Below are 24227 nucleotides of genomic sequence, written 5' to 3' on the forward strand. Positions count from 1 at the left end.
CCAAAACAAAAAAGGTTTGAGAGAAAGCTCCTGAAGTTTTGTGGCGAAGTAGAGGATAAATGCACATAATTAAAACTCAAACACGATCCACACTGCTTAACTCCAACTAAAATACTCTGAATGGACATGTGGGTTACAAAAAAGCATGCAAGTTTATTGTCAGAATCTCTACCTTGCCAGTTGTGCGGTTACACATTTTTTAAAAAAAAATAGTGCATTTCTCCAGTCAAGCTGCTCAGAAATGTTACTTCTGGCATAGGTAGGACTTGTACCACACCATCACTGTGCCTGAAGAGCTCAAACCGTTGATGGTTTTTGTTTTGTGTTTCACCTCTTTTTGCCTAATCAAACAGTTTCAGAGATGTTACTTCTGGAGCAGGTGGGTATTTGAACCAAGCACGGGCTGGGGACACTAACACTGGACCACAACGGCCCTCAAGTCACACACTCCTCTCTTGACAGTGGCTGCACCTCTGGGCCCCATGAGATTACTGGGGCCAGTCTGTGTGCTACTGAACTGTCACATTTTATCCTGTTCCCTGCTGGGAATATAATGCTCCTGTACGACGGGTTGGTAAACAGGCACTCGTGTCAAATCGCTGTTACGTAATTGAAATGCAATGTGGAAAAATCTGAAAGGAGGGTGGGGTGAGTGTGGTTGGTGGTGCAGATTAGGAGGGTTCCTGAAATACTGGGAGGCGATCTGAAGCTGCGAGAGGCGGGGATAGTGTTGCTCCTTCTGGTAGTGTGTCACGACCTTGACGCCTCCTAGCGCCGATAAAACAGCCTCGGGAAGCGAGTGGAGAGGCGGATTTGCGGCTGTAGTCACAGGGAAGGGTGCTCGCCTCTTGGCTCACCTCCCCCCCCCCCCCACCCCTCTATACGTTCCCCGGTCCTGTCCTGGAGACCAGCTTCAACTCCACTATGTTGTTTTGGCATTCACAGCCCGAACATTTCCCCCATCACCAACAACAACAGCCGGGAAGCAGTTACCTCCGGTAAGTGAGTGGCAGGGTCCGAAAACATGTGAAGCAAACACACGCGAAACAACCTTTGGGGCTTGCCTGGGTCATGTCTCTGATCCATGCCCAGGCAAACCGAAAGGGTCGCCGACTGACTTGCACCGTTCCGATGACAGTGGCAGAATGGTACAATTTTTTGTTTCCTTTTTGACTCGAGGTCAAATACTTAAAGAGAGACTTTTTTTGATAATGTTGTGATTCACTCACTGAGATATGATACGGGGCTGGAGAGATTCGGAGAGACCAGATAGACTGGGGTTGTCTTCCTTAGAGCAGGGAAGGCTGAAGGGGGTCTGATTTGAGATGGACAAAGTTCTGAGGAGCTCAGACAAGGGAGAGAGAGGGTGCAGTAAACAGCTAGCACTTTTTAAAGGGGATTTAGAAAGGATTTGCAGAAAAATATATTTTTTTTGCCCAGGAGGCGGTGGGTATCTGGATCTCACTGCCTTAAAGGGCAGTAGAAGGAGGAACCTTCAAAACTTACTTGAAATGCCTCAGCATACAGGGAAAACAGGCTAAGAGCTGGAAAATCGAATTGGAATGTATAGATACTTGATGGCCAGTAGGACACAGTGGTTTGGATGGTCTTTTTCTAGGCTTTTAAAAACTCTGTGATAGTCTGAGACTAAACTGCAGGGCCAATGGAACTAGGGCAGGGAGGGTGGAACCAATAGGATTGGACCTTGAATGAGCTTGCACAGATACAATGGGCTGAATGGTCGCTTTCTGCATTCAGTCATTTTCTGATGTCCTTTGCCTTTGAAATGATCACTTCAGTTTTTACTTCATTTCCAGTTGTGTTTTCCCTCAACTTTAGGACTTTCAAAGTTAAACAGCATGAGCCATTAACGGTCTTAAAGCATTGGGCAATGTGTATATTTTTTTAAATTATTCAACTATCGAATAAGGAATTTATATTGTGTGGAAAAACTAGAAGTTTGATAAAGGATTGTTCCCCTTAATCATAGTTTATCTATGAGGTTAGATAATAGTGCAGTTCAGTTGCAGAAAATTTATTGTTTTTTTTATTGGGGCAAGATTTTGCTTCCTCCCAGTGGTAAGGGAATTAGCTTTATAAACATTGCTTGGTGAGGAGTTGTGCAAAGGTTCTGAGCTGACTAATGTTAAAATTGGGTTTTCTTCTATCCTTTCTTCAGGCTGACGAAAATATTGAATTCATTGTTGATATTTTGAGGGGTCAGTGAAGTATTTAGACAACTATCAATAAACAGCAATGTGCCTATAATTGGCAACCACCCAGGCTATTATTGTCAGGGCCCCAGGAGGAGAGGGTGTGAACAGAGAAACTGGTGAAGGAACGTATAGTACACAAACAGGCAAGGTCAGATCTGGGTTCACACCCAACCTCATTCGCGGCCCCTTCACTTTACTGTTCTGCTGTAATAAACCAGCCTGCATTTTGGCAATACTGTCACTACAGCATATTCAAAATATAGAAAGTCATGGATTGCATTTCGAGTAATTTTGTGTCACCTTGCCATATGAGTCATTCTTATATATACTTTGGGTTGCAAGGCACAGTTTAAAAATTTGCAGATGATAGAAAACTTGGAATTATTGTGAACTGTGAAGAGGGCAGTGTGGAACTTTAAACAGACAGGTTGGTGGAGTGGGCAGAAAAGTGGCAGCTGAAATTTAATGCAGGGAAATGGGAAGTAATTAATATAGGTCAGAAGAACATGGAGAGTCTAAATGAAATAAAGGCACAACTGTAGAAGGGGTGCAAGAGCAGAGGGAGCTGGATGTATATGTGCATAAATCATTAAAGTTGGCAGGGCAGTTTCAGATAGTGACCCTGCATTCATAATGATGGTATGAGTGAGGGAGGAAAGAGAACCGATGGAGCAAAAATAAGGACTCAATACAAAACCTTACAAGATAAATTGTGCGCAATATCAGACGATCCAAAAGTTAGAATTTCAAAAGGAGTCAAGCCAATCATTAAGAAATTCTTAGGCAATGTAGACAAGACATGCTCATCTGTGCCATCAATGCAAAACTGTACCTGGTCAAGTGGTGCCTTGCTTTTGAATCTGTTGTGCATGAATTATTGGCTTTATGAAAAAATTGACTTTTGCATCCCTTCTCGTGACTAAAATGATGGATGGTAACAAGATGTTGAAAATCAACAAAACCATAGAATATATTGAGATTGTAGGATGGTGTGTGTGCAATGGCAGTATCTAGTTTTGTAGCTTCGGTATAAATATGTATTATCATTAGAACGAGACTGACAATCCCAGCTTCAGGAAAATTATCCATTTCGTAATGAAAGAATGGATTTGCCAACCTTGTTCCATTATGACATGAAATGTGAAATCTGTCACTTATTTTTCATTTATCCAATGCATGAAACAAAAGTACTTCCCAGGAGCATTATCCAAACAAAATTAGATACAATAGGAGATGTTTGCAAAAACAACTTTGTCAATGAGATAGACTTTAAGGAGCATTAATGGAAAAAAAGTAGAGGGAGAAGGAGAAAATTTTGTAGGGAATCACGGAAGTTAACGGAAAGCACAATCACCAAAAATAGGGTAGTTAAAATCTGGGTGCACAAGAAGCCAACATCTCAAAGGTTAGTGGGGCTGGTGGTTACAGAGAGGTGAAGGGCAGGGCTGTAGTGGGGTTGAAGACAACGGATGAGATGAGATGAGATGAGATTTAAAATTGAGGCATTACTTGACCAGGAACCAATGTAGGTTAGCAAACAAAGGAACGATAGGGGAACAAAAGTTGCAACAGACTAGGATGAGAAAAATGTGAATACGATCAAATGTTATAGCATTGCAGTCAGACTGCATTTTGATTTCCTGTGTTATGATAGTTTTTCCAGATGGAATTAGAATGAATCAAATGGCCTTTCTTGCACACAATGATCATTGGATTTCATGCAGATTTGTCTTTGTTCTAAGACCCAGGCTCAGTCTTCAACATTCTCACTTTGACTTTGTCTTTCTGGAATGCCAAGGAGTGGTATTAATGGATATGGGCCAAAGGCAGGTATGTGGAGTTTGGGCCATAGATCAACCATGATCTCGTTGAACAGTGGAACCGGCTCAAGGGGCTGAATGGCCTACTCGTGAGTTTTTTTTAAAATTGCCATAAAGAAACATTACTGGGACAATGAGAAGAAAAGTCTTATGTTAAACATCACACTTACAATCCTTGACTTTAGTACAGCCAAGCTGAGCAATAGGTATTGCAGCATGGAAACATTCTCAGACTGTTTCTTTGGCTGGCTTTATGACGTCAGAAAACAAGCCATTTTTAGGTTTAGGGTTGAGGTTGATTAATATAGTAGGGTGGCAGGTAGAACAGGTTTCTGAAGAGACAGCCTGATGCTGGGTCCGCTGGTTAAGTTACCATTAGGATGCATTGCAGTTGGACAGCAGGAGATTTACAACGTAGTCCAATCTGTAACAATTCACTCTCGCAGTAAGCCTCTGAATCTAAATTGGATTCTGAGAATGGTTTCCCAAACTAAAATATTTTAATCCTTGGCAGTAGAGTAAGGGTAAAGTTGCCAAGGTCTTACCAGATCATAGGGCTGCTGTCTCATTAGAGAAAGGTGACTGGTGCTGTTTTGACCTGAGCCTCACCATGCCTCTGGCAAGGGGCGAGCTTGAGGAAGAGAGTCCTTCATGGTAACCTCAGCCAGTGCAGGAATTGATCCCACACGGTTATTCTGCAGTGCAAACCAGCTACCCAGTCAACTGAACTTTTACTTTGGATTGTATAACCGGAGTTGGGGAGAGATCTGCCATGCCCCATAATGTGTTACCAATTTGAAGATTTCCCAAGATTTGTTCCTTTTAATTTGTGACCAGTTTTATGACCGACAGTAAATGAAGCAAATCTAGTTAATTTGGGATTAAGATTATCAGTGATTAATAGCCTTATTAAAATGCCCTGTACTGTACCTGGAAAGCCCGTTGTGCATGGAACATAGGGAAGTGGGTAACCGGTTGGACCTTAAACATAACTTTGAGTGCACCGCGCTGTGATCCTCCAGTGCACTGCACCGTAAACCCAACTGATGACGCTAAATTGGTTTTGGCATACTCAGGGTTATCCAGCAAATGTTATCCAAATGTAGAATCACATCTAATGTTGGACACTTGTTTTGTAGGTTTTTCAATTGTTGATTTGCTGTCATCACTATCTTGTTTATTGTGAACATTCAAAGGGTTTTGGTTTTTGTTCTGAAATGCCAGTCATAGGCCCTACATATCTGGCATCACATTGAAATTCATATAACAAACCAATTTAGGATTGTTGACTGGGCTCGCAACGTGGAGTATTTATGGGTATTGGAAGCTGCACATATTAATACACAGGGTCCTGGTCTTTGCAGACCAAAGGAACATGTGCACACACTCAACATAAAATAGCTAATCATAGAAATATAGAAGCAAGGAGCAGGAGGAGGCCATTTGACCCTTCAAGCCTGCTCCGCCATTCTTCACGATCATGGCTAATCGTCCAGTTCAGTAGCCTAATCCTGCTTTCACCCCATAACATTTGATTCCATTCACCCCAAATGCTATATCTATCCGCGTCTTGAATACATTTAATGTTTTGGCATCAGCCACTTCCTGTGATAATGAATTCCACAGGCTTACCACTCTTCGGGTGAAGAAATGTCTCCTCATCTCTGTCCTAAATGGCCTACCCTGAATCCTCATACTGTGACCCCTGGTTCTGGACACACCCACCATTGGGAACATTCTCCCTGCATCTACTCTGTCTATTTCTGTTATAAGTCTCTGAGATCCCCCCCTCATTCATCTGAACTCCAGCGAAAACAATCCCAACCTGGTCGAACTCTCCTCATGCGTCAGACCTGCCAGCCCCAGAATCAGCCTGGTAAACCTTCGCTGCACTCCCTTGAGCGCAAGAGCATCCATCCTCGGAAAAGGAGACCAAAACCGCAAGGAATATTCTAGATGTGGCCTCAGCAAGGACCTGTATAACTTCAACAACACATCCCGGCTCCTGTACTCAAAACCTCTTGCAATGAAGGCCAACATACCATTTGCCTTCTTTACCACCTGCTGCACCTGCATGTTTACCTTCAGCGACTGGTGCACACGTCCCGCTGCACACTTCCCTCTCCCAATTTACAGCCATTCAGGTAGTAATCTGCCTTCTTGTTAATCCAAATTATACTGCATCTGCCATTGATTTACCCACCACCCAACCTGTCCAGATCATGCTGAAGGATCTCTACATCCTCATCACAGTTCATCCTCCCACCCAACTTGGTATCATCTGCAAACTTGAAGATGTTACATTTTGTTCCCTCATCCAAATCATTACTATATGTTATGAATAGCTGGGGTCCCAGCACTAATCCCTTTGGCACTCCACTAGTTACTGCCTCCCAATTTGAAAGGGGCCCATTAATTCCTGCCAAGACAACAAGGTGCAGGGCTGGATGAACACAGCAGGCCAAGCAGCATCATAGGAGCAGAGAGGCTGACGTTTCGGGCCTAGACCTGCTCTTTGTTTCCTCTCTGACAACCAGTTTTCTATCCATCTCAATACATTTCTCCCAATGCCATGAACTTTAATCTTGCACAATAACCTTTTATGCAGGACTTTGTCAAACACTTTCTGAAAGTCCAAATATACCACATCAACTGACTCCTCCTTGTCAACTTTACTAGTTACATCTTCATAGAATTCCAACAGATTTGTCAAGCATGATTTCCCCTTCATAAATCATAGTGTCAGCCATTCACAGATTCATTTCTAAGGGCAATGCTCCTACCAACCAGAGTTAACCTGTCTGATTTGAAATATAAACACAGACTGGCAGTTAACAATTAATCATCATTAACTTCTGAAATCTACAAGATATTGCCTTCACCAGTCAGACTCTACTCGCTAACCAGTCAGCACTGTTCTTTCATGCAGTATAAATGTTATTTTTCCTCTTAATCAGTATTCTTGCAATTTGTCCTGATGAGAGCAAGACAAAAAAATCTTGGACAAAATATGTTTTTTTTTCAGCAATACTATAATGCGAATGATTCTAATTTTCATCCTGGTAAAATCTGTCTTTATCCTTTTGAAACTTCAGCCTGAAACCTTTGGCGCTTTCTGCAGCTGATAATCCTGTTGTTCCATTTCAGTGATGTCCTGACATTTCCAGTTTTTAAACATGAGGAATCAAATCTGTCTCCAGGAAATGGTGCTAAACTACTTCCATTCCAGTACGTGCTCTGTGCAGCCACATCTCCTGCTGTCAAGCTCCATGAAGAAACACTGACTTACCTCAACCAAGGTATCAACGTTAAGAATTGCCTTTGTTGATCTTCTCCTCTTCTTTATTTCAAATCTCTGTTTACAAGTGAGCTGTCTTTCACATCATTCTCAGAAATGCTTAACTTGATGCCCTCCGTGACTATGTTCTTGGTTTTATTCCTCAAAGTTTGAATAGAGAGAGAATCTGATCAGTTTTCCTTCCGTTTTCACCCCATTCCTATCCAGCTATCTCAAGAAGATTCACTAGAATATGTTGAATGCAGTAGGAATGTGTGATTTAGAACCAAGGATAATCTCTTCCAAGCCCTGTGCTCCCAACAAATTCATTGCATATTTTTCTTTGTTAGTTCTCACTAATTGGACCATTTTGCCAAGATTTGCACTGATTAAACATTGGTTTCTTGAAGGTGGAGTCACAGACAGGATAGTGAAGAACGCGTTTGGTATGTTTGCCTTTATTGGTCAGTGCATTGGGTGTAGGAGTTGGGAGGTCGTGTTGCAGCTGTACCTTGGTTAGGCCACTTTTGGAATACGGCATGCAATTCTCGTCTCCCTGCTATAGGAAACATGTTGTGAAACTTAAAATGGCTCAGAAAAGATTTACAAGGATGTTACCATGGTTAGAGGTTTTGAGCTATAGGGAGAGGCTGAATAGGCTGGGGCTATTTTCCCTGGAGCGTTGGAGGCTGAGGAGTGACCTCATAGGAAATTTGTAAAATCATGAGGAGCAGAGCTGGGGTAAATAGACAAGTCCCCTGGGCCGGATGGGATTTATCCTAGGATTCTCTGGGAAGCTAGAGAGGAGATTGCAGAGCCTTTGGCTTTGATCTTTATGTCGTCATTGTCTTCAGGAATAGTGCCAGAAGACTGGAGACTAGCAAATGTTGTCCCCTTGTTCAAGAAGGGGAGTAGAGACAACCCTGGTAATTATAGACCAGTGAGCCTTACTTCGGTTGTGGGTAAAGTGTTGGAAAGGATTGTAAGAGATAGGATTTATAATCATCTAGAAAGGAATAATTTGATTAGGGATAGTCAACACGGTTTTGTGAAGGGTAGGTCGTGCCTCACAAACCTTATTGAGTTCTTCGAGAAGGTGACCAAACAGGTGGATGAGGGTAAAGCGGTTGATGTGGTGTATTTGGATTTCAGTAAAGCGTTTGATAAGGTTCCCCATGGTAGGCTATTGCAGAAAATACGGAGGCATGGGATTGAGGGTGATTTAGCGGTTTGGATCAGAAATTGGCTAGCTGTGAGAAGACAGAGGGTGGTGGTTGATGGGAAATGTTCATCCTGGAGTTCAGTTACTAGTGGTGTACCTCAAGGATCTGTTTTGGGGCCACTGCTGTTTGTCATTTTTATAAATGACTTGGATGAGGGCGTAGAAGGATGGGTTAGTAAATTTGCGGATGACACCAAAGTCGGTGGAGTTGTGGATAGTGCAGAAGGACGTTGTAGGTTACAGAGGGACATAGATAAGCTGCAGAGCTGGGCTGAGAGGTGGCAAATGGAGTTTAATGCGGAAAAGTGTGAGGTGATTCACTTTGGAAGGAGTAACAGGAATACAGAGTACTGGGCTAATGGTAAGATTCTTGGTAGTGTGGATGAGCAGAAAGATCTCGGTGTCCATGTGCATAGATCACTGAAAGTTGCCACCCAGGTTGATAGCGTTGTTAAGAAGGCGTACAGTATGTTAGGTTTTATTGGTAGAGGGATTGAGTTTCGGAGCCATGAGGTCATGTTGCAGCTGTACAAAACTCTGGTGCGGCCGCACTTGGAGTATTGCGTACAGTTCTGGTCACCGCATTATAGGAAGGATGTGGAAGCATTGGAAAGGGTGCAGAGGAGATTTACCAGGATGTTGCCTGGTATGGAGGGAAGGTCTTATGAGGAAAGGCTGAGGGTTTTGAGGCTGTTTTCGTTGGAGAGAAGAAGGTTAAGAGGTGACTTGATAGAGACATACAAGATGATCAGAGGATTAGATAGGGTGGACAGTGGGAGCCTTTTTCCTCGGATGGTGATGGCTAGCACGAGGGGACATAGCTTTAAATTGAGGGGTGATAGATATAGGACAGATGTCAGAGGTAGGTTCTTTACTCAGAGAGTAGTAAGGGCGTGGAATGCCCTGCCTGCAAAAATAGTAGACTCGCCCACTTTAAGGGCATTTAAATGGTCATTGGATAAACATATGGATGATAATGGAATAGTTTAGGTTAGATGGGCTTCAGATTGGTTTTCACAGGTCGGCGCAACATCGAGGGCTGAAGGGCCTGTACTGCGCTGTAATGTTCTAAGGTCTTTACTCCTATCCATGAAGGAGGGCAAAATTAGAGGGCATAGGTTTATGGTGAGAGGGGAAAGATTTAAGAGACCTAAGGGGCAACTTTTTCATGCAGAGGATGGTGCATGTATGGAATGAGCTTCCAGAGGAAGTGGTGGAGGCTGGTACAATTACAACATTTAAAAGGCATCTGGATGTGTATATGAATGGGAAGGGTTTAGAGGGATATGGGCCAAATGCTGGCAAATGGAACTCGATTAGTTTAGGATATCTGGTCAGCATGGACGAGTTGGACTGTTTCTGTGCTGTACATCTCTGTGTCTTTGACTCTGAGTGGGATGTAGATGAAGTGAGGATTGGGAAGCTGTGAATCCTTGATAGTTTAGTCTTATAGATTTTTTTATGCTTTGAAACATCCATGTCAAATGTTTTTAGTTGACTGCATACTGCTATTGTATTTCTGGCATCTGATTTTTATTGACAGTTCATAGAATTATAGAATCCCTACAGTGTGGGAGCAGTCCATTTGGCCCACTGAGTCCACCCCAACCCTCCAAAAAGCATCCCACCCAGACCCGCGCCCCCCTACCCTATCCCTGTAACCCTACATTTCCCATGGCTAATCCACCTAGCCTGCACTTCCCTAGACACAATGGGCCACAGTTGGAGTGTTATATAGCTTACTGTGTGTACTGGCCTTGGAAAAATGGTCAGTCTGTCTGGAAATAGATCCAAATCAACAAATATTGAATTTTCACATTGGCTGGGTTAAAAGCTGGGTGTTTGAAACACCACAGAGAACACTTTGAAAGGGTTTTGTTTTTACAATTCCGAGAGCACCAGTTCGTGTCTAAGATGAAAATGTGATATAAAGGTGGTACACAAAGGAAGTGAATTTGTTGAGTTGTATTAGAACCTTTGCTTTCAAGATCCTGGTAACTTGTGTTAAAATTATCTCTTTTTTTTTTTCTATAATCATTGACCCAGTGCAGCAATATCTACCAATATTGGGAATGACATGTAATATAAAGCTGTACTTAATCTAGGAAGGCCATATGAATAAATGTTGAGTTTTTGGATAACAATATGTCTGTCTATTGGAATACTTGAAAGATTTTTATATTAATTCATGTGACCTGGACGTTGCTGGTTAGGCCAACATTTATTACCCATCCCTAATTCTCAGGGGATAGTTATGTGTCAGCCACATTGCTGTGGGGTGGGAGTCACGTCTAAGTGACTAGGTAAGGATGGAATTTTCCTTCCCTAAAGGACACTAGTGAACCAGGAGGGTTTTCCCAGACAATTGACAATGATTTCATGGCCATCATTAGACTCTTAATTCCAGACTTTTATTGAATTCAAGTTCCACCAAATCTGCTGTGCTGGGATTTGAACTTGGGTCCCAGGAAAATTACTTGGGTCTTGTGGTTTAATAGTCTCCCCCATATTTGTGTTCTGAAGCAGTGTCACTGGACATGAAACATTAACTCATTTAAAAAAAAACTGTTAGAACTGTAGATGCTGGGAATCAGAAACAAAAACAGAAATTGCTGAAAAAGCTTATCAGGGCTGGCAGCATCTGTGGAGAGAAGGCAGAGTTAATGTTTTGGGTCCAGAGACATTTCCTCAGAACTTATGGTAGCTAGGAAAATATAAGTTTTTATGCATAAGATAGGGTGGTGGGATGGGATAAGGAGTAAACAGTATGTGGAGATAGAGCCCAAAGAGAGAAGAACAGTTGGATAGACAAAGGAGTGGATAACGATCAGCCTGGGAGAATGAATAGCTACTTATGGGGAATATTAGTGGCTAATATTAGTGAGTAATATCAGACCATGTGATAACAAGGCCTGGTGTATGGGGTAAGGACATGGGAGAAGGTGTCTCAAGCCTAAAATTGTTGAAATTGATACTGAGTCCTGAAGGCTATAGAGTTCCCAAACAGGAAATGAGGTGCTGTTCTTCCAGCTTGTGCTGAGCCTTGCTGGAGCACAGCAGCAAACCTGAGACATAGATGTTAGCTAGGGAACAGGGTGGTGTGTTGAAGTGGCAGGCAACTAGAAGCTCAGGGTCTTTTTTGCACACGGAACGTAGATGTTCTGTGATGCGGTTACCCTGTCTATGTTTCTTTTCCCCAATGTAGAGGAGACCACATTGTGAGCAGCGAATGCAGTAGACTAAACTGTGTGAAGTGCTGCTTCACGTGGAAGGTGTGTTTGGGCCCTTGGATACTGGGGAGGGAGGAAGGAAATGAGCATGGTGTTACACCTTCGGCGATTGCAGGGGAAGGCGCCGTGAGGCTGGTGGTGGTGGGTGGGGGGGCGGTGTGGGTGATGGTGGCGAGGTGGTGATTTTGGGAGTGAAGGAGCAGTGGACTTTGGTATCTTGGAGGGAACAGCCCCTGCGGAAGGCTGACAAGGGAGGGGAGGAGAATATATCTGGTGATGGCATCACGCTGGAAGTGGCGAAAATGGCGGTTAACGATCCTCTGGATTTGGATGCTGGTGGGAGGGTAGGTAGGGACAAGGGGAACCCTATCGCTGTTGCGGGATGGAAGAGAGGGGGTGGGGGCCAAAGTGTGAGAGACGGGTCAGATCTGCTTAGGGCCCTGTTGACTACGGTGTTGGGGAATCCTTGGTTGAGGAAGAAGGTGGACAGTTTGGAGGCTCCCTTCTCTAAGTTGGCCTCATCTGAACAGATGACATGGAACAATTGGGGAAATGGAATAGAGTCTTTACAGGAAGCAGGGGGCGAGGATGTCTAGTTGAGGTAATTGTGAGATTCTGTTGGCTTATAATTGATACTGGTGTCCAGCCTATCCCCAGAACTGGAAACAGATGTTGAAGAAGGGAAGGGAACAGTCAGAGATGGACTGGGCGAAGGTGAGAGCTGGGTAGAAGTTGCAAGTGAAATAGATTAACTTTTCCAATTCTTTCCAAGAGAGGGAAACAACGCCAATGATGTCATTGATGTACTGGAGAGGGAGTTGTGGGTGGGGACAGAATAGGAGGTGATGGCTTCGTGGTATTAACACTGGACTGTTAATCCAGATAATGTTCTGCGAACCCGGGTTCGAATCCTGCCATGGCAGATGGTGGAATTTGAATTCGATAAATATCTGGAATTAAGAATCTAATGATGACCATGATTCCATTGCCAGTTGTCAGGAAAAACCCATCTGGCTTGCTAATGTCCTATAGGGAGGGAAACTGCCATGCTCACCTGGTCTGGCCTACATGTGACTCCAGACCCACAGCAATGTGGTTGATTCTTAACTGCCCTCTCGGCAATTAGGGATGGGTAATAAATACTGGCCTAGCCAGAGATACCCTCATCCTGTTAATGAATAAAGAAAAGAAAAAGGACTGGAACAAGGAATATTCCACATTCCTCACAAAGAGACAGGCATAACAGGGTCCATGCAGGTACACATGGCCACCCCTCTGACTTGGAGAAAGTGAGAGGAGTTAAAAGAAAAGTTGTTTATAGTTCTTTGTTTTCTTTCTCTCTGGATTAATAGTCCAGAGTTAAAAATACTTGCCTACTTCTGAAGTGACAACATTGAGTATAGAATCTGTTCTGACACAATCACATCTAACCCACATTGGTTCTGGAATGATCTGGCTGGTGCTTTATTTGTTAAAGATCTAGTTGCAAATGAGTGATAACTGTTTATTTGCACTCAATAAAATTGAATTTTCTGACATTTAAAATTGAGTAACACAGGAAGGTGGGAAATGTACAGCTTAAAAAAGTAACTTCAATTATTATGTAATTTGAATTAAATCATTTCCAATTTTGGTGTAGAATGTACCAACATTTAATTTTTCCTATAGGTCAGTCTTATGAAATTCGTATGTTTGACAACAGAAAACCTAGAGATTGCCAGGAAATAGTTGACAAGTATATAAAGGTAAGAGTTTGGAGGATTAAAAGCATTCATTCCGTATCTAGAAAGGGCAGATTCTGTTGGTGTTTTGATAAGGGATGGTGAAGGTGTACCCTCATTGTCAGAGGTCCTAAAGCAAATTGGCTCCTCCTGTCCCTGGCTGCGGAACAGCATAGCCCAAGTGATGGTGTGTAGGAAGTGTACAGAGAAAGTCACTTCCAACTCTCACTGTTTCTTTATTCATAACTCAAAACGGTATGCTTTCCACGAACTAAGAGATCTAATAAGAGTTGAAGAGATTTAGCACGATAGAATATTGTAGAAGGTGCACAGACAGTGAAGAGGACAAAACATTCCAGTCCCCCGCCAGTTCGGGGAGCTGTATAATTCCTGCTGCCCTAACACCTGCCTGTAACCTGTTGAAGTGGAGCTGGCAATGTCTAGAGAAACCCATCCTCCCTTGGACCTTGCGACCCTTGGGGTTACGGTCCCCCATTTTAGAACAGGTACTTCCAGCTGGATGCTTCCTCACCTCATGATCTCTCCATCCTCCCTTTCCACCCCTTGTTCCCTGGGCATCTCCCTCCCACTCTGCTGTTAGGTGAACTGCAGTAGGATGGTGTTAACCTTCTTGAGTTTTGTTGGAACTGTGCCCCACTCAGGGAACTGGGGAGTACTCCATCACATTCCTGAATTGAGCTTGTAGATGGAGGACAGGCTTTGGGCTGACAGGAAGTGTGAGTTACTTGATGCAGGCTCCTTAGTCTCTGACCTACTCTTGGTCTGGTTTAGCTTGTCGGCCAGTGGTAATCTTCAGTGTATTGTTACTTATTGGATGATAATCGTGTGTTTCCCAATTTTCTGTCCAAGTATGGAGTGATGCTGTGGAATTCTAGTTGTGTTAACAACCAGTTAATTGCTGGTTGTTTTGCAGAGCATTATCCGTGTGGTTTTCCATGATCGCCGCTTGCAGTATACGGAGCACCAGCAGCTGGAGGGCTGGAGATGGAGTCGTCCAGGAGACCGCATTCTAGATATAGGTCAGCAAATCTGTTCTGTTCCTTTGGCTGAAAACTAAATGGCTGACTTAAACCTGTACAGTGGTGTGGGGAGTGAAGCGTGTAGTGTGGTTGTTACTGCTAGTTTACTAAACTCTTTCTATGTTGAATAAACTACTGAGAAAACTAATACTAACATTTGGCCATTTCAAGGGCCTATGCTGAGCATGGTTTTGAATGGTGATCTGTAAAAGGCAGCCATTTAACAGCATGCTAATAACCATTACAGTTTGCTCGGAACTTTTTATCGCTGTCTTGAGGTCTTGACATGGTGAATCTCTACAGAAACACTCTTTGTGTAAGCTGTTCTACTTTGGCAAAGAAGACAGTACTGTGTGCTGCTGCTATGAAAGTAACCTTCAAATACAATGTAACTTTTTCACAGACATACCTCTGTCAGTTGGTATTGTGGATCCTCGAGCAAATCCGACACAACTAAACACCATTGAATTTCTTTGGGATCCTACCAAAAGGACTTCTGTATTTGTTCAGGTAAAATGACCATCTCTGCTACAATAGCATACTGCAGTTTGTAATACAATGTAGAATAGGGTAACAGGAGGAGCTGTAACCTTTCATCTAGCTTCAGCTTTATTAATTCAATACCTGTGTCTTTGACACAGTTCTGAATTCACAGTCCCACTCAGCCAGCCTGTGAACACAACTGACACTTTCACTATTTAAAACCATGAGTTTCAGTACAGCTGCTCATGCTGCAAGGCTTGGAGTCTGTTCAGGCATTTGCTGATAACTGCCGATCTGCCAATAAAGGACGCAAAACAACACTTTTTACTGTATCTCAGTACACGTGACAACAATAAATCAAGCTCAAACTCAAACACAAGAACCTGGTAATAACTATCTCCAGCAAGACATGATATAACCACCTTCCCTTGACATTCAATAGAATTACCATTGCTGAATCCTCCACTGTTGTTATCCTGGGGATTACCATTGACCAGAAACTTAACTGAACCAACAATATAAATATTCTGGCTAATAGAGCTGGTCAGAGGCTAGTAACTCACCACCTAACTCCCCAAGACCTGACCACCATCTACAATGCAGATGTCAGGAGTATGATGGAATACTCCCCGCTTTTCTGGATGGGTGTCACTCCAACAGCACTCAAGAAGCTTGACACCATTCAGAATAAAGTAGCACCACATCCACAAATGTTCACTTCCTTCACACAGATGCATAGTGGCAGCAGTGTTTACCATTTAAGAGATGTACCGCACAGCTCAATGCTGCTACAACAGGTTTTCCAACTCCACAACCTTTAGAGGATAAAGAGCAGGTGATGGATAGAGGCTGTCCTGTTTCAAATTCCCCTGCAGGCTAGACACCACCTTGATTAGGAAATGTGTTACTGTTGCTGGGTCGAAAATCTGGATTTCCCTCCCTAACAACATTATGGATATACCACTTGAACTGCTGAGGTTCAAGAAGGCACCTCACCAAAGCCTTCTCAAGGCCATTGAGGGGTGGGCAATAAAAACTGACCTACCTGGTGCCACCCACAACCCTTATTGAAATTCAAAAAAACTTTTGTCCATTGTCATGCCCTCTCAATGAGGTCAACACTGAACCTTGGCCACAAGTTACGGGTTCATTGCCATCACTTGTTTCTGAGTCCAGCTAGTGTATCAGAGACTGGAAGTAGGTGCCCAAATCCAAATAGGTCATCCAGCATGTCAAGTTGCCAATACAAGACTGGAGATGTTTTTTAAAATGTTTCAAACATTTATTTCAGGTTCACTGTATCAGTACGGAGTTCACTCCCAGGAAGCATGGTGGAGAGAAGGGAGTTCCATTCCGCATTCAGATTGACACGTTTAAACAAAATGAGAGTGGGGACTATACCGAACACTTGCATTCTGCAAGTTGCCAGATCAAAGTGTTCAAGGTATGGGTTAAGCTGCTTACTGTGTGTCGAGGTTAATTGAAGGTGATTGTCAGACCCGTTTGATGATCAGCTGAAAATAGACTCCGCTTTGAAGCAACTCTTCATTTCTACCTTGCTCCTTTTTTTGTGTGCTGTAGGAAATCGTGTTTACGCTGGTCCGCCTCAGTACAGCATGGTATGTGTACTCTGCATTAGGCATGTCCTCACATTATTCCCCACTGATGCTTCATCCTGAGCCCATTTCCTGGCAGGCTTTTTCTTTATTATAGCAGCGGCTTGCCCCCACCTTTCCCTCTCAGGGCCAGAATGAGCAGGCAGGTCTCGATTCTGTTTCTGCTGAAACAGGAATTGCACTCAGGCTTTTGTTGTCTTTTGACCCTCAGTGTGTTTGCTTCCTCAACAGTGCAATATTAGCTGGTGAATTATGTCAGGAATTTCAGAGCAAGAGCTATCAGTCAGATTAAGGCCCTTGGAAATAATTGCTTCCAAATCTTGAAAAAGCGCTATACATCTTTTTTTTTTTTAAAGATCAGAAGATTTTGATTTTGAACAGGTCATTCAATCTGTTGCATCCTGTTAGGTCCTCCAAATCCTGCCATATTCACTTCTTCCTTCATTTGTACAGGAACTGTATTAATTGGATCTTGAATATATTTTTCAGTGTATTGCTTCAGGAATGTACTGAAATGGTTGCGCAGCTTTTATTTTCCTTATTGTTCAGCTGAATGGAGAGCTCTTGTGTGTTTTCACGTCTGCTTGGCTTAAAGCCAGAGGACATGGGAGCAGAAGTAGGCCATTCAGCCCATCAGGTCTGTTTTGCCAATCAATGAGCTCATGGCTGATCTGATAATCCTCAACTCCACTTCCCAGCCTTTTCCCTGTAACCTTTGATTCCCTTACTGATTAAAAATATGCCAATCTCAGTCTTGAATATACTTTATGACCAATGTTCCCTTTAAACTGCGCTGTTGCTACGAAGATTTGCACATACCAGTTGACATGCCAATGCTTAGTTTGTGCTTCTGACAGCTGCTGCCATGCACAGACCTGAATAAAATTAGAGGGATCACTGCTTATGACCCAGCCTCTATAGACTTCTGCACTGAAGCATTCCACTGATTCCCTCAGAGGAGTGGAAACTTTTCTCTGTCCTAAATTGATCAGTCCTTACTCTGAGATTATGCCTGTGGCCCTAGTCTCTCCCACAAGGGGAAACAATCTGTTCACATTCACCGTGTCAAGTCCCCTAAGATCTTGTGTGTTTCAATAAGGCTGCCTGTCATTCTTCTATTTTCCAGTAAGTACTGTCCTTGTGAGGCAGTGTCTCCATACCTGGCATCAGCCTAGTGAACCTTCTCTGGACTGCCTCCGAATCCAATCTTATCTTTCCTTAGATAAAGCGAATAAAACTATTCAGTGTTCTAGGGGTGTTTGAAAAAAAAAAATAAAAAATTTGACTCTCTCCTGGATTCCTGTAACTCTTGAATGCGGTTGTAATGGTGCATGTCTTTAAGCCAAAGGGAGCAGATCGAAAACAGAAAACCGACCGTGAAAAGATAGAAAAGCGAACAGTGAAAGAAAGAGAAAAATACCAACATTCACACGACACAACAATCCTCACTGAGGTAGGAATTAAATTCTGCAAGTTCTTACATTGAAACAAGGACAAGTGTAAATTAATATGCCAACCCATCATCTATCCTTCTGTAAGTCACTATTGACACAATTTGATGATTATTGGTATACTTTGTGGCCTCAGTTTTTAGTGCTGGCAGAAAGGCAGGTATGTTTATTGAATGCGTGCTGTGGAAAGTTTCGCTGTGGAAAGTTTTCCTGGCACAGTTTTGTATTAACAAGAGCAGTGATATGTGAAAAACCATTCCATCAACATCATAGCCGAAGCACTTAAATAAAAAAAAAAGGTCAGAATAACAGCACCGTAAGACTTGCAAAATTGAACTGCATTGCCTTCAATAAACACAGATATCTTGAAGTCACTGTGCAACTTTATAAGTTGCTAATTGATGCTGAGGCTGGTCCTTCCTTTTTCTGAGATTTTTTTATCCCATGCTCAGCCGGGATATCTGATTAACCTGACAGATCTATTCTGGATCTAATAGGAGATAACCTAATGATAATTTGATGTTGGTTCCTATCCCTTGAAAAGGACTTTTTTCTCTCGTTGCCAAACTGGGAATGGGATGTACATATTGTAATCACTTCATGGTCTTTAAGCAGCAATGTCTATTGCTATAGACACCACATCAAACACTGCTAGCCTGAAATTCTAAATTTGTTTTGTAATACTTTTCTTCAGGAAGAAAGTGAAGTTTAGTGAAGTTTGTTCAGTAGCACAGGAAGGATCTGTGGAGAGAGAAGAAGAGTTAATTTTTCAGGCCTATGACCTTTTGTTCTAATTTAAGATAATTGATCTGAAATGTTAACTCTTATTTTCTTCTCTCCACAGATGCTGGCAAATGTGTTGCGTGCACCTAACATTTTATTTTCATTTCCAGCATCCATGGTATTTGGTTTGGTACTGATTCTACCAGCAGAGGCAGGATTTATGCTTCTCAATGAAATACTTTAATTAAAATGAATAAAAAGTTTTCATTTCAAATATTTCATTTTAATGCTTTATCTCCCTAACATGTTCAATGACAAAATTTGCCTTTGCATTCAGGCAATTTTCTTTTCACTTGTTTCCTGTACTTTTACACTTAGAAGTGAAATTTATTCAAAACCACCTCACCCATAGAGGTGCTTTCTGGTGCAAAAAAACATTTTATAAACTGATTCAAGTGTCAGCTTGGCTCAGTTGTTGCCTCTTTGAATGACTTCAGCCTTCCTCCAGCTTTTGGCAGTCCACAATCTTTCGTTCATGATAGTTGAATAGGTGAAAAATCAGGGCTGGCATGGAAACAAGCAAGTGAACTCTGCTTGTGCTCTAGTGCAGTGCTGAGAGTCTCAGCATCCTCCAGATGAAATGTTAAACAGAGTCTGCTTATTCAGATGAACGTTTGGAACTCCCATGTTACTATTTGAAGAAAGATGTGCAGTGACCAATCCATATTGCTTGCCAACTTGGCACCACAAAAATAAAATTAACTGATTATTTGTTTCATTGCTGTTTTGTTGGATACTAATATGCACAATTTATCTCCATAAGCAGCTTCTTGGAGATAATTCATGTAAAGTGCAGTGGCATGTTTCAAAGACAGGATAAAGCAATTATGTAAATGGAAATCTAGCTTGTTTTGACCAATGTTATGTCCATGCATACAAGTCTGCATAAAACAACATTGCATTTTGAGGGATCCTGTGCTGTTAGCAGCAGAGATGCTGCGACTGAGTTTAGAGTTGGCATTGTACTTTTACAGGAATGCATTCTGATGAGTTTTGGTGTCAGCTTTACTACAAAGCTGTTTATTTTTTGTGTCCTCTGATTTAATTCTCTCCATGAATATACCTGATTCTTTCCTGAACCTATACCTCTGTGCTACTATCTCAGAAATTAATGATGTAATTTTGTTTCTGAACCGAGGGAGATGATGATTACACTGAAATGCTTCCAGAAGCTTCCCTTTGTTCTGAGGTGCAGCATGTGTTTTGTTAGACAGTTGTTGTTGACAACAGATTCCCACATTCCCAGAAAAATGCTTTAAACTTCAAGCAATGTATGAAATAACTCCACAGAGGCTGGTATGCCATCACCAAGTGACCGTTTATCTACACGTGAAGAGTCCTTGGCAGTGATCCAGCTCCCTCAGAGCCAGCTCTCCGAGTGAACCACATCTCTGAAACTCCTGTTTTTATCTGTCAGCCAGGGCTTTCTGATTGGACCAGATAAACAGTCCCAATCATGGAACTCATATTCTATGAGGTCCGCCTGGCTGACCTCATTACAATCACTACAATGTACACTGTATCTCAATACTGATATCCTGATACTGAAGCTTCCTCTATCTGTAATGAGCTCAAAATAAATTGAAAGCCTTACTATGCTTAGAATCACATTTACAATACAAAAGGTGCTTATTATATGTATCAGACCTTTGAAAGATCAATTGACTGAATCCTATGCTCTTTTTAAAATTTTATTACACTTTTCTGATTTCTCTTAAAATTTCTGCTTCCACCTATGTTTCACATTTCATTTATTAATTTAATGTGAATTAAGTGAATTAATTAAATTAAAGAAATATGCTAAACTCTCCATTCGTTTAGGTACCTTTTCCAAGGAAAGGGAGAAATTATAGGCCAGTTAGTTGAACATCTGTCATTCAGAAATAGAATTCATGATTAAGAAAGTAGTAGAAGGACATTTTAAAAAAAGTCATAATACAGTCAGGTAGAATTAACATGGTTTTGTGAAAACAAAATTGTGATTGACAAATTAGTTATTTTGCATTGTCATTGACAAATTAGTTATTTCACATTGTTTCTCCACCCTGCTTGTTACAATGGGCAGCATTTTCTGCTCCCTCCGGGAAATGGTCAATGGTAGGAAAGTTGGGAATTGGGAATTTAAAAAAAACAGATTCCTGATGTCGAGAGGAATAAAGTTTCCAATTGTTCCACTTACTTTTCAAGTGGCATGTTCTGAATCTTGCTAATGAGCAGTGATTGCCTTATTTCCAGGCACTTGCCTCTCATTCTTAGCTAATCTCATCTCATTTCTACGCAGCTCCCAATTGTCCTCTCCTTTCCGAGAGACTAAATGGCACCATTTCTGGACATGACAGTCATCGCGATGGTAACACCTTGCCTCTTGCTTCTCTGAGTCTTCAGGTGACCCTCTAAGATTCATTACAACGTCTCTGCATGCTCCATGGTCCTCTTCGATCTTTCATCCATGTGACTGGACATCGCCAAGCCACCAGCCTCATAGAACAAAACACAAAGAACCATGAACGTTGGAAATCTGAAAGAAAATTAGAAATTGCTGGAGAACCTCAGTGGCTCTGGCAGCATCTGTGGAGAGAAGGCAGAGTCAATGTTTTGGGTCTAATTCAGTTCTGAAAAACCTCTCTCCAAGGTGCTGCTAGACCTGCTGAGTTTCTCTAGTAATTTCTGCTTTTGCACCAGCCTCCTAGCATCATTGTACTTCCTCTCAGACCAACTCACACATAACTTCAGTGCTTGAGGACTTCCCTTTGGAGTTCAGGGATACATGACTTGCATGCTTTTACCAGATCATTTTGCATGCAGGGAGATGGACACATTTCATGCATCTACAATCTTAGTGCTCACTCACTTTGCGTTTACTTAGAGACTGCCAGTCCTGTGGCCAGTTGCATAATTAGTGAACCAGTTGATGTGGGCCATGAGAGAGAGAGAGCCTGTTTAAAATCTTACCCAAAAAAAGTGGGAAAATTTGGTCTTAAAACTCGTGGAGTGTCACAGGGATCAATAACTGGGGTCTCTGCAGCTTATGATCAAGCAAATGGATAAAGGAATTGACTGCATTGGAGTTAAATTTGCTGACGGTACAAAACTGGGTAGGAAAGGAAATTGGAAAGGGGATGCAAACAATCTGCAAAAGAGTACGATACGTGACTCGGTAAACATTTTGCAGATGCAGAATAATGTGGGTAACTATGAATGTCTCCACTTTGGCAGGAAGAATAGAAAAAAAATAATATTAAATAAATGGAAAGAGGTAAGTGCTCCAGTGCAGTGGGATCTGAGTGTCTGTGAATTAGCTTGCAGGTATAGCAATTAGTTAGGGAGGCAATTGGATTGCTGGAATGTGAGAATCGAGTGTAAAAGTAGAGAAGTCTAGTTTCAACAGAACAGGGCACTGGGAAGCCCACAGCTAGAATACGGTGTACCATTTTGGACTTCTTTCTTAAAGAGGGGGTGTACTTATATTGGAAGCAATTCAGAGAAGTTTCGCTAGCTAATTCCTGAGATCAGGGCTTGGCTCATGAGGAAAGCTTGTTTAAGCCTGTAGTTATGGAGTTTAGAAGAACAAAAGGTGATCTATTGCAATAGATAAGATTCTGAGGAGGCTTGGCAGGGTTCGATGTTGAGAGGCAGGGGAATCCAAGGGCATATTTTAAAGATAAAGGATCTCCCATTCAAGTTATATTTAAGGAGCACCTTTTTCTCAGAGGATTGTTAACCTGTGAAATTCTTTCCACAGAGAGCAGGGGAGCTTAGGTCATTGAATATATTCAAGGCTAATTTAGACAGATTTTTGATCGATGAAGAGGATGAAGAATTTTGGTGATAGCCATAAAGTGGAGTTAAGGCCACAATCAGACCTTATGAAATCGAATGGCCATCTCAATGGTCTAGCCTTGTTGTTTCTTATGATGTTGTAACATTAAACTTATGCCCGATAGATTTTACCTTATTGACCACATAAATAATCTGCTCCTTATTAATCATGTCAAGGTGAAATGAGAGTGACTGCCCCTGACAGTGAGGCAACATGTAATTGAGTGTGGCATCAAGTGGCCCTGGCTAAATTCAAGTCAGAAAAAAACTCTCCACTGATTGGAGTCACACCTGACACAAAGGAAGGTAACAATGTTTGTTGGAGGCCAATCAGCTCAGACTCAGAACATTTCTGCAGGAGTTCCTCAGGGTGGTATCCTGGACTCGACCGTCTTCCATGACCACCTCTCCAACATAAAGTCAGAAGTAGTCATACTTTGCTGATGATTGCAGTTTGCAGTTCTCTCAGGTGGTGAAGCTGCTGCTGTTAGCCGTCAGCAATATCTGGACAACTTTCAAGCTTGATCCAGTTACATTTCTGGTCAATGGTAACCTCCAAGCTGTTGATGGTGAGACAGTCAGCAATTGTACTCTCACTTAATGGGTAGGGGAGATAATTACATTCGGTCTACTTGAGGTGGCCTTTGCCTAGCACTTGGGTAGTGTGAAGTGATTTGCCATTTATCAGTGCAAGCCTTAATATCTTTTCTAAGAAACAGCACCCAGAACAATATGATATCCTTAACTTTAGCTGAATCAATATTTTTCACGCAATCAATGTGCTTTCTTTGCTTTTGTATTCTGATTGCACACGTAAAGCCTGGCATCCCTTACAATACTCGTTTATTTTGTATCTTTGTCAAATTGCCCTCCTACATTGTCTAGCAACGCATTTTGCATTTCTTAGCTTCTCTACAGTTCTAAACCTTTTAGCTTTGTTTGATACACAAAAATAGTGCAGCAGTTGCAGGTTCAACGATCGATTTCTGCTCGTGACCCATCAGAGGAAAAGCTGTCGTCTTTTACGCGATGAGAGAATATTCATGCAATGCTGGATTTTAAGAGATGCCAACTGAACTATGCTCCTCATTCTTCTTTGCAGTGCTCTCCTTGGCCTGATGTCTCATACGTTAGTAGCACTCCCTCCATAGGTTACCACAGCTTGCCTGTCAGCTATAGTGTCAGTGAAGGGTATGTACCACATTCTCTACCACAATCCCCTTTGTCACTTGGTCATGAAGCAATTGTAGATTTGAAAATCAGTCTTTTTTTTTATTTGTTTAGGCAATCAATTATTTCTGATAATCTGGTTGCAGTGAATGAGTTGCTGTGTGCAACAGCAGGGATGAAGTTTCAGGAAAACCATTATACAAATCTGACATCATCAAATAAAAACCGAAAGAACTGCAGATGCCGTAAATCAGGAACAAAAACAAAGTTGCTGGAAAAGCTCAGCAGGTCTGGCAGCATCTGTGGAGGAGAAAACAGAGTTAACGTTTCGGGTCCGGTGACCCTTCCTCAGAACTGTTCTGAGGAAGAGTCACCGGAC

General features: G+C 42.1%; 1 protein-coding gene across 2 annotated transcripts in view; it reads left to right on the forward strand.

The window, feature by feature from the left end:
• Positions 1-690: 690 nt before the first annotated feature.
• tfcp2l1 (transcription factor CP2-like 1) overlaps positions 691-24227 on the forward strand; it is a 55057-nt gene continuing 31520 nt past the window's right edge. Inside the window, exons 1-8 of one of the 2 annotated variants that reach the window (XM_048599128.1) lie at positions 691-998; positions 7184-7335; positions 13434-13510; positions 14421-14526; positions 14930-15036; positions 16301-16453; positions 17968-18078; positions 23781-23869. In XM_048599128.1, the coding sequence (XP_048455085.1) occupies positions 925-998; positions 7184-7335; positions 13434-13510; positions 14421-14526; positions 14930-15036; positions 16301-16453; positions 17968-18078; positions 23781-23869 (869 nt within the window). In that variant the 5' untranslated portion in view covers positions 691-924. The remainder of the gene's footprint in view (positions 999-7183; positions 7336-13433; positions 13511-14420; positions 14527-14929; positions 15037-16300; positions 16454-17967; positions 18079-23780; positions 23870-24227) is intronic. The other variant, XM_048599129.1, reaches the window with a different exon arrangement.

This window comes from Rhincodon typus, chromosome 7 (assembly GCF_021869965.1).
Source record: "Rhincodon typus isolate 14 chromosome 7, sRhiTyp1.1, whole genome shotgun sequence".
Classification (NCBI taxonomy): domain Eukaryota; kingdom Metazoa; phylum Chordata; class Chondrichthyes; order Orectolobiformes; family Rhincodontidae; genus Rhincodon; species Rhincodon typus.